At 38.3% G+C, this 11,120-nt stretch overlaps 1 protein-coding gene across 1 annotated transcript; it reads right to left on the bottom strand.

The window, feature by feature from the left end:
- Positions 1 to 701: 701 nt before the first annotated feature.
- On the bottom strand, positions 702 to 6,099 carry LOC104234827 (lipid phosphate phosphatase 2). The gene is made up of 8 exons (XM_009788461.2): positions 5,814 to 6,099; positions 4,045 to 4,269; positions 3,842 to 3,929; positions 3,639 to 3,748; positions 3,454 to 3,547; positions 2,591 to 2,779; positions 2,428 to 2,487; positions 702 to 1,105 (listed from the first exon to the last, which is right to left on the bottom strand). Exons 2-8 carry the CDS (start codon positions 4,258 to 4,260, stop codon positions 891 to 893), a joined length of 972 nt encoding a protein of 323 aa, XP_009786763.1. The 5' UTR covers positions 4,261 to 4,269; positions 5,814 to 6,099; the 3' UTR covers positions 702 to 890.
- Between the last annotated feature and the right edge of the window lie 5,021 nt (positions 6,100 to 11,120).

Below are 11,120 nucleotides of genomic sequence, written 5' to 3'. Positions count from 1 at the left end.
GGTGCCAAAATTTATGTAACCAACTTCTCGAATATGAAGATAAGATTCAACTGGAGAGAAATAAACAAACCATTCAGTGATTACTAGGTCGTCTGCTATTAAGCCAATTGAATAGGTCTAATATAATCATTAACACTTGCTGCCAAGGCTTGCGATCTCTTCTACTTGATGTGTAAATGGCATGATTTCCGTTACAACTGAGAGCAGATACTCCAATAAGTCAGGTACAGATTGACAACTTTGAAGACCATCAAATCTTAACAGAGACGAGCACCATGTGATTTTTTCCAAACTCTCTAACCCTTGTAGCTAGAGTTAATCAGTACATGTGCCCGTGAAAGGTAGCATGTACCCGATGGAATATTTGAGGTAAGCACAAGCTGATCTAGACATCACCGTAGAAAGGAAAAAAAAAGGGGGGTGGGGGGTGGGGGTGGGGGGGAGGACACTTTAGTATACACTAGAAAAATCCACACTTGTTATCATGAAGCATGGACAAGACGACCTCAGCCCTTTATCCCTTAAACCAAAGGTCATGACCACAAATCTTGGCCATAAGGCCGTCTTTATAGTCTTTTCACTCTTAAGTTTATTGTGATGATTGCCGTGTAGGCATAATATGTTAACTTGTCTATTAATGAAAGAAATCAAGGAAATTACCTAATCTTGAGAACTCGTTAGTAACCAGTTACCACATCCGGTTCGTGAAGTCAAATATTCAAATTTAAGAAACAAATGTAAAGCTACAAGGGTAGAAGTTCACAGAAGTGGAAGAACAAGCAACCCCTGAAAGAATCTACCTGTTTGATGAGAAGCAAACACATCCTACGAAACTAACAGAGTGCGGCATACCTATTCTGATCTATACAGTTAATGCATGAAACATGAAGTCAATGCCTCCATCTGCCATTTTCAACGTCATCATCAAAGATTGGTCCGGTCTCACGTGCACAGAGTCCTGATACGGCAATGCCATGTTGAGGTTGAGCATACACGCTGTCAACTTCGGGTTGCCTTATAGTAAGACAACCTGGATTATTTGCCGTAGACTGTGTACCACTGTGCTGTTCTGCCAGCCTCTGTAAATGCACATGGGGCATCCTACCTGGAGGGAAGAGGCAATGTATCAAAATGTCCATAAGGAGTTCAACTAAGTACTCCAGTAATAGTGAAAATACGGATCGTTTAACTCATAGGAAGATAACAGCAAAACGAACAAGCAGGACATTTTATAGAAAATGCAAGGGACATTCTACTTTAAGGATAGGACTATGAAGCTCGGAAACTATTGTGGTTTGCATAAAAATATTCCATCCACAGCTCGGAATTTGCATAAAAATATTCCATCCACAGCTCGGAATTTTGTCCTTCAGCTGGACAAAGCAAAAAAATATTTTATCTCTTGCTGCTAGTTTGTGTCCACAGCCTAACATTTCTGCTAGTTCTTAATTTCTATTAGATACCCTTTAATGAGTCCATGTGTCCATATCTTCTTATGGAGATAAATAGACAAACATGCAAACCAATCTTGAATTCAGTAACATTACATATTTCTACATCATAAATTGTTGTTTAAAATTATGCAGGTCAAATGGCTAAACGCCTCATAACTTCTAATTTACATGCAAAATGTGGATGGACCAACCACTCTCTAATAGCAGATGAAAAGGACAGCACCTGTGCAGCCCCACCCTTGAGGATGGAGAGGCGTTCTAATAGGAGAAAGTATGCTTAGAGTTTGCAGTAATAGAATTTGAAGTTATCTGATATCCTCCAGACAGCTTCCATTACATATTATGAGTTTTTGCAAGAGAGTGAGAATTTAACAGAGGAACTCATTTGCACATCTTTCATATTATTTTGTGCAAAATACAAAATTGGCCGGCTGGCCGATATTAATTGCATTTGTTAGCCAAAAGTTTATAAAATATGTATATAATACAAACAACAACAACAACAAACCCAGTATAATCCCATAGGTGGGGTCTGGGGAGGGTAATGTTAATGCAGACCTTACCCCTACCTGGAAAGGTAGAGAGGTTGTTTCCAATAGATCCTCGGCTCAAGAAAAGGTGGCAAGGAAGAAAAGGGCTGGATAAGAAGAAAGAGGGGGAAGAAAGAAAGAGGGGGGAAGAGGAAGACAAAAGAAAAATATGTATATAATACACATACATAAAATAATACACATTTTGTCGGCTATTATTTTGGGGAGCAGCTAAAAATATACATTTCTCTATTATTTTTTAGCTAACTAATACAAACTCATTCTACACATGTGGCAGTCGAATTGACTTACAGTTTACTTCACAAAAAATCTATAATGCTTAGCATTAAGGATTTTAACTAGTAAACAGGCTCTTTCTTTGTTTTTGCTGATACAAAGTAGGATTACTGTGAAAAGAGATAATGACGATAGTTAGCAAGTACCATCTATATCATACGGTGGGGGAAAGAATTGTAAGTAACAGATTGAAGCCACAGTCAATCCTGCACAAATGGCACAAAGAAAATAAACAATAAGTATCCATAACCAAGGCAATAAGAAACAAGAAAACTAGAAAATTTACATGTTCATCAATATTCTACAGACCTAGGAGACCTCCAGCAAATACATCCTGCCAATGGTGCCAGTAATCATCAACCCGGGAAACTGCAACTAATGCCGCAGCCAGTAAGGGCAGGAAAACAAGGCAGAGCTTAGCAACATGGCCTCTTTGATCAAATGCCTTGATTTTCCCAGACAGGTACCAAGCGAGGAAGCCAAGACCAGCAAAAGACCCTATCACATGATACCAACATATGCCAACAAGCTTCAGTTTTCTCTAACAACTCAAAATTTACTCAAAGCAAGCCAAGACCTTTGAAACCTTACAGCCACATAGAGAAACATAATAGTTCATATTGTCATATCCGAGTAAAAATTAAAGCATAAGCCACAGTCACCTATGCACTTGCAGGAATTCCGAGTTAGATGTTTACTTAAGTGGATTATCCCAGCATAAGCCATCGTCACCTATGAACTTGCTATTTAATGTGGCTGAACTATTAAAAAGTTATAGGTCAAACACATGAGTAAAATAGGATAGGTAGTAAAAAAAAATATATTGTTTGGCATTTAACAAATCATTACACATATTTCGCAGGTACTTGACCGAACTGTACCGACGACGGAGCATATATGTTTCATTGTTCCAGTATTTTATTTTATTTAAAGAGCAGTTGAACTAACTACAAGCAAAAGAATCTAAAATCTTGCTGAGAAATCCTGTGCTGAATGGAGAAGATAAAAGTATCAATGAAAAGGGGAAAAAATAGTTCACATAACCGAGCAGTTTCATTGGAAAAAGGACAAACTGACAGTATGTGCTCATTTTGTTTAAAGGGTCGAGTAAAGGAGATAATCACAATTTTCTGATGCCAACAATGCAATTGACAGAGAATAGTTATACTCACAAGAACTATGTCCGCTTGGGAAACTTTTATGTCCTTCTTTTATAACACTTTTAATGCCAGTACATTTGACATTGCTTGTGACTGTATCGAACACCTACACACAGAAAATTATAATTGACAGTTGCAAATGCTGTTATATCGGTTACTGGTACAGAAGGGAGATTCCAAGCAATGAATAAACACACCCCTTTCCCATCAGGGAAACACCGCCAAAAGAAGTCCGGACGGGGTCGACCAACGGCATCTTTGATTGCATCAGTAAGAACTGAGGTGATGAGTACAGAGTACAGCAATCCTAAACAGAGGTACACAAAGTAATCAGTCTGGTCTGGTTGTATATACTTGCCACCAGGCAAAAGCTGATAGTCACATAAGGGACAAACATTACCTAATATAGCTTGATGTACATCGTAGACATCCTTTCTGATGAAGTAAAAGACAAGTATGACCAGTAAAGGTAAGATTATGGCAATAATCTGTTGAAAGAAATATGGATCATAAACTGTCCATTAAAGAAGTTTAAAAAAACACATACTACTTTTATAACTATGTATTGCCCCAAACACAATTTGTCTTAAGGATTGCACTTACCGGAACAGCCCAAAAGGGAATGGTATTGTCTTTCAAAGGGTATCTTAAATCTGTCATCATGTCAGATCCAACAAAACGGTGAAACGGTTCTATCACATTTAAAACTATATCGATCACCACAAGTAGGAAGAGAATAAGCCAGTCGTGCATGTGAAACCTTGCTACTTCCACCCCCTGGTTTCTGAATGTATGGGCGCCCAACTGAATCTCTGGCATTTTTACCAACTAACACAAGCAAAATATCGGTCAGTAAAACTTGTATGAGATTGATACATAAGTAGCAAAACAGAGATAGCCTCTGGTACCATATATTCAGAGAGATACGAGATTAATCATTTTCCTTTATAGTCAACGAGACTCAGTATTTTCTCTACTGCACTTAGATACAGAAGAAAAGCGGCACTTTTGGAAAAAGAAAAAGATATGACATGGCTACAACACAATCGCTAAAGGAACAGATAACATCTAAGTGTTTTAAGTTCTGATGGCGAGCACATAAAAATATAAAAGGCAACAGCAACAACTAAGCTCAATCCAAAGCTAGTTAGGCTACACTATATAAATCCTTACTATCCATTTCCCTCCATTTAGTCCCATATCATACCAATAATCAATGATCTAGGTTCCAACCCTAGAAGCACATACAAATGCAAACAAAAAATAGAAAGCTGAAATTAGAAGTTAGTAAACCTTCATAAGAATTAATCATACGCTAAGAGGTTGCACACGGTAAAAATAATAATAAAGGTGCATATGAACCTAAAAAGGAAACAATTCACCTATAAGTTCAGAGTTACTTAATAAATTAGTTGCATCGATTGCAAACTGATGCATTAAGCTCCTATTTCCTCATGCAATTGAACATTTCAAATACGAAAAAACACAACAAATTTTCTCATAATGTAGTTCAAACTCTGAAAAGAGTAAAGCTACATTAAGCTCTCCAAGTTTAGCAAATCTATCACTTTGATGATAGAACTTGCTGTCAGTTGTTTTACTTAGTTACCCTCTCTCATTTGTTTTTGGTTTTACTTACCAGTCAGCACCTCATCCACTAAAATAACATCAACCTAACATTGCAATGTAACTCTATCCCCTATAAACCAGTTCAAACAAAGTCTATAGAAAATAAAGCAAATCAATTAATTATTCACTTAATTATTCAATCAATCAACAGATCCTCTTAGGTTATGAAAGTGTTTTTATCCATACGAATCCCGCAATAGAATGTCTACACAAATTTCTCTCTAATTTCATCCCTTAGTATTTCAATTTTAACTTTACATTCTCATTTTCGGATATTCCTAACAACAACACTTACGTAGACTAATTTCCTCAAGCTTACAACCTTAGCATTAACCGAACCAAATAATTATTCAATCAATCAATTAACTAATCCGTCTAGGTTCTGATACTTCTGAAAGTGTTTTTTATCCACACACACAAAAAAAAATAAAAAATCGCGTAATAGAATGTGTTCACAAACTACTCTCTAATTTCATACCTTAGTACTTCAATTTTAACTTCAAAATCTCATTTTCCTATCAATAATGCTTACGTGCACTTAAATTTCCACAAGTTAACACAAATTTCGTCTTATTACAACTAAAATAAAACACAAAAACCAGCAAATTCGGGAGTTACTTTTCCTCCGTAACGCCATAGTTAGCCAAACAAAACTACTAAAGGAGTTAAACTATAGCATTAAAAAAACGAGAACGAAAAAGTACATTATTAATATCAAAATAAAAAATGGAAGAATTTTTCACCTGGAGGATGTTCGAGAAAATGCGTGTGAGAGCGAAATATTTGGGAGAGGTTTTTGGAAATTCAAATAATTGGAGAGATAAAGTGAAGAGAAGCGTGAAACAGTGGGGATAGGGAGCAAAGCAAGCGTCTTCCTTTAGTCAAAAGTAGAGTGAGGATATAAAAAGCGGATGGAATTTGAATTTAAATTTGATAAAATATGAAAGCGTTAAGCAAGAAAGAGCCAGAAGGGCTAATAATTAAATAAATTTTGCATTTATCCTCCCCTGGAAAAAGGTGCACTAGGATATTTTTTCTTTTTGGAAAAGCTGAGTGAGGATATAAAAGTGGACTGAATTTGAATTTAGATTTGATAAAATATGAAAGCGTTAAGCAAGAGAAACCAAAGGGGCTAATAATTAAATACATTTTACATTTACACTAAAAAAGGTACACGGAGATATTTTTCCTTAAAAATTGAGATGCTTTTCTCGAATATTTTTTTATTCCTTGTTTAATCAAATTTCAATCTCCAATTTACAAGCTCATCAATTAAAAGAACCCAAGTTGAAGTTTTGAACTAGTCGAATTTTTTAGCAATAACTTATAATTCTGAGAATCAGTTTGGATTCATGCTGGGGCGTTCGACTACGAAAGCAATTCGTTTGGTAAGAAGATTAGTGAAGCAGTACAGGGAGAGGAAGAAGGACTTGCATATGATGTTTATTAACCTTGAGAAAACGTACGATAAAATCCCAAGGGAGGTCCCGTGGAGGTGTTTGGAAGTTAGCGGCGTTCCGGTAGCGTACATTAGGGTGATTAAGGATATGTATGATGATGCTAAGACTCGGGTGAGGACTGTGGATGGTGACTCGGAGCATTTCCTTGTGGTGATGAGGTTGCACCAGGGATCGGCTCTTAGCCCGTTTTTATTTACCTTGGCGATGGATGTACTGTCGCGACACATCCAAGGAGAGGTGCCTTGGTGCATGCTATTTGCCGATGATATAGTGTTGATTGACGAGACGCAAAGCGGAGTTAACGCGAGGTTGGAGGTTTGGAGACATACATTGAAGTATAAAGGTTTCAAACTGAGTAGAACCAAGACAGAATACTTGGAGTGCAAATAACCAAGAGAGTGAGTTTTAAGTATCTCGGGTCTATTATCCAAGGTAATGGGGAGATTGACGAAGATGTCGCGCATCGCATCAGAGCGGGATGGATGAAGTGGAGGTTCGCTTCCGGTGTTTTATGTGATAAGAATGTGCCGCCAAAACTTGAGGGTAAGTTTTATAGAGTGGTGGTTCGACCGGCTATGCTGTATGAGACTGAGTGTTAGCCAGTCAAGAACTCCCACGTGCAGAGAATGAAAGTAGCAGAGATGAAGATGTTGAGATGGATGTGTGGGTGTACCAGGAGAGATAAGATTAAGAATAAAGCTATCCAGGACAGAGTGGGAGTAGCCTCCGTGGAGGACAAGATGCAGAAGTCGAGGCTGAGATGGTTCGGACATGTTAAGACAAGAAGCATTGATGGTCCTGTTAGGAGGTGTGAGAGGTTGGCCATGGAGAGTTTGAGAATAGGTTGATGTAGGCCTAATAAGTACTGGGGAGAGGTGATTAGACAGGACATTGCACTACTTCAGCTCACTGAGGACATGACCCTGGATAGGAGGGTGTGGAGGTCGAGAATTAAAGTAGAAGGTTAGTGGGTAGTTTTTAGTTGTTCACCGATAGTCTTAGTAGCACGCATATCCCTTCGTATTCTAGATTTTTAGTACGTTATGTGGTTCTGTTTGCCTCAGGTATTGTATTCCCAGTTGCTATTATTTGGTATTACTTATACTTTATCTCTCCCTTTTCTTTTCTCTTCCTTCTTTCTCCCTTCCTTGCTTTCCTCTTCTTCTTCTTACCCTTTATGAGTCGAATGTCTATTGGAAACAGTCTGTCTAGCTGCATTAAGTAGGGGTAAGGTCTGCGTATAGACTACTGTAACGACCCGATCGGTCGTTTTGAGCTCCGGCGCATCATTCAGCAGTTTGAGGCCATGAGCAGCTTCATCTCAGGTATATTGACTTGTGTGTATGGTCAGAATTAAAATTCAGGAAGTTTGGAGTCAAATCTAAATGGAAATTCTCATTTTGAAAGCTTAAAATTGAAGAAATGAACTAGGATTGGAATTTTGAGTAAACGACCTCGGAATTGGGATCCGAAAGTTCCAGCATGTTCGTATGATGATTTCGGACTTGGGCGTATGTCCGGATTTGGTTTTGGATAACCCGTGAGCATTTCGGCGTATATTGTGGAAGTTAGTATTTTAGAAGAATTTCATAAATTTGGGTTGGAAGGCATTTCAGAGTTATAGATGTCCGTTTGGGATTCCGAGTCTGGAAATAGCTCCATATGGTGATTCTGGAGTTGGGAGCGCGATCGGAAGTGAATTCGGATGTCCGGAGGTCATTTTGAAGTCATTTGGCTAAATATAAAAATTTGAAGGTTTTTGAGAAAATTCGACCGGAAGTGGAAATTTTGATATCGGAGTCGGAATGCGATTTTAAAAGTTGGGGCAAGTCCGTAATATCGAATGTGACTTGTGTACAAAATTTGAAGTCATTCCGGAATGATTTTGGTAAGGTTTGAGACACTTAGTCTCTTTTAAGGAAGCTTAAGTTGAAAAAGTCAACCGGATATTGACTTATGTGTTAGAGAGCTCGAAATGCAAATTTTATGGTTCGGATAACGTCGTTAGGTGATTTGGGACTTAGGAGTGTGTCCGAAATATTTTTATGATGACCGGTGTAGAATTAAGCTTGAATTGGCAAAGTTAGTATTTTGGCGAATTCCGGTTGATAGGTGAGATTTTGATTCGAGGGTCGGAATGGAATTCCGAGAGTTGATGTAGCTTCGTTATGTCATTTTAGACTTGTCTGCAAAATTTGAGGTCATTCGGACTAGTTTTGACGTGTTTCAGCATCGGATGTCGAAGTTAGAAGTTTCAAAGTTCATAGGTTTGAATCCGATGCGAATTTGGTGTTGTGATGTTGTTTTGAGCGTTACGAAGGTTGGAACAAGTTTGAACGATGTTATGGGATATGTTGGTATGATTGGTTGAGGTCCCACTGGCCTCGGGTGAGTTTTGGGTGGTTAAACGGACTATTTCATCTTTGAAAAAAATTGCAGAAATTTTTAGGCTTCTGCTGTGCCCAGAAAATTTCAGGCGCGAGGTGTCCAGTTTGGAAGCTCATATCTTGTAATCTATAAAAAATAAGAAAAATTGCAAAACACGAAAGTTGTAGCTGTTACATTCTAGTTTTCAGAAAGTTAAACCATTCGTGATTTGGATATTATCTCAGAAAGTTATGATGGATCGAAAATGGCTAGTAGAGCGATTTCGACAGAATTTACGGATGCGATTTAGAAGCTCATATCTCGGGATATATAAAGAGTTATATGGTGTACAACCTATTAAATTAAAGATCTTCGAGTCTAGTTTTTAAATCTTCAAACCATTTGTCATTTGGATATTTATACAAGACGTTATAGGTGGTTAAGAAGAAGATGTCCGACAAGGGAAAATTTTAATAGGATGTACAACTTGTATAGCACAAGTGCAAGGTACAACTCGACGAAGCACGGGCAGATTCTTTAAAACACGGATTTGGCTTATTTCTTTCATTTCTTTCATTTGGCTTGGATTATTTTGGAGAGAATTTCAAGGGGGATTTCATCAAGCATCAAAAGTGAGTTGTTTCTACTTATTTCCAAGTTAAATACATGGATTAGAGCTGAAAACTCAAGTAATTTATGGACAAAAATGGTGGTTTAGGGCTTGAAACTTAAGAGAATTAAATGAAGATTTGAGGGGTCATTTGAACTTCGATTTTGGTAAATTTGATATGTACGGACTCGTGGCGAGACGAGGAATCCGGTGATGTAAATTTAGTAATTTTTCGAGAAGTGGGCCCGGGGCTCGGGTTTTGCAAATTTCGTGATTTTCGAGTCTTTTCGATTGGGTTATATTCCCTTAGCCTATTGTAATGTGTTAATTGTGGTTTTGTCCAAATTCGACGCGCGAAGAAGCAAATTCGAAAGGCAAGGGCATCGCGGAGTAGTCTTTTGGCTATGTTGAGATGAGACACGCGTTGTATGACGAGCGCGGGGTCATTTACTATTGGGGATTGTGACTTGGTCCATCCCAGTTGATATTTTTACCGCGTAATTGATAAAGATTTATTGTTTTTCACTATGATTGGGCTTATTGCCATATTTGGGCTTCGTGCCAATTATCTGAAATCTTTTGTGAATTTACATCACTATTTTCCTCACGAATTGAAATATTATTTGAACTCAGTCCAATTGAATTATATTATTTTGTGAACTCAGCTACATTTATACTCAACTCGAGATTTAATGATATTTATAATGTTGTTGAGCTGAGCACTATTGTTTTACTGATGCCCAAGAGGCTTATGATTATTTTCTGGACTGATTGAGGCCGAGGGCCATACGTGAGGATATGTTGAGTGATGTGAGGAGGCTTTCAGGCCTCGAGTGTTATATGAGGAGGCTTTCAGGCCTATTGATATTGTGCTTGGGCTGTAGGAGCCCCTCCGGAGTCTGTACACACCCCCAGTGAGCGCAGGGTACCCAGGTGAGTTGGGAGTGGGCCCGAGAGGCCGTTGCTTGTGTGTGGTGAGTTGGGAGTGAGCCCGAGGGGCTGATGTTGTGTGCTGGTGAGTTGGGAGTGAGCCCGAGGGGCTGATACTATACTGAGATTTACATATTGAGCCCGAGGGGCAAGCTTTTGATTTATCCTTACTGTGGAAATTATTTGTCTTTACTGTTTTAAAAGAAGAATTATCTGATACTCACTATTTTACTGTATAACTGATTTTACTGCTTGGGATAGCGCTATATTGTGCCGTTATGAGATTTCATGTTTTCAGTCGTTATTTATTTTTATTACTCACTGGGTCGGAGTACTCACATTACTCCCTGCACCATGTGTGCAGATACAGGCAGAGCTGAGTTCGCTCCTGAGCGCTGATTCTTTCCAGGCCAGGCGGTGACTAGGAGTAACGAGGTAGCTGTTGACGTCTGCAACCCCGTTTTCTCCCTTATCTTTGTTATTTATGATAATTCCAGACTTTGTAAAATATTAGTAAACTCTGTAGTAGCTCATGACTTGTGACACCCCGATTTCGGGCTGAGTTGGGATGGTTTTCCTTGTTCTATCACGTTTATTTCGCATTTAAGATTATATTGCCCATGATTTAGACTTATTCCTGCTAAGTAATTATAAAGAGATGTACTGTTTTGTTGATTGGCTGG

This window comes from Nicotiana sylvestris, chromosome 10 (genome assembly GCF_000393655.2).
Source record: "Nicotiana sylvestris chromosome 10, ASM39365v2, whole genome shotgun sequence".
NCBI lineage: Eukaryota > Viridiplantae > Streptophyta > Magnoliopsida > Solanales > Solanaceae > Nicotiana > Nicotiana sylvestris.
This window is presented reverse-complemented; position numbering and strand designations above follow the sequence as displayed.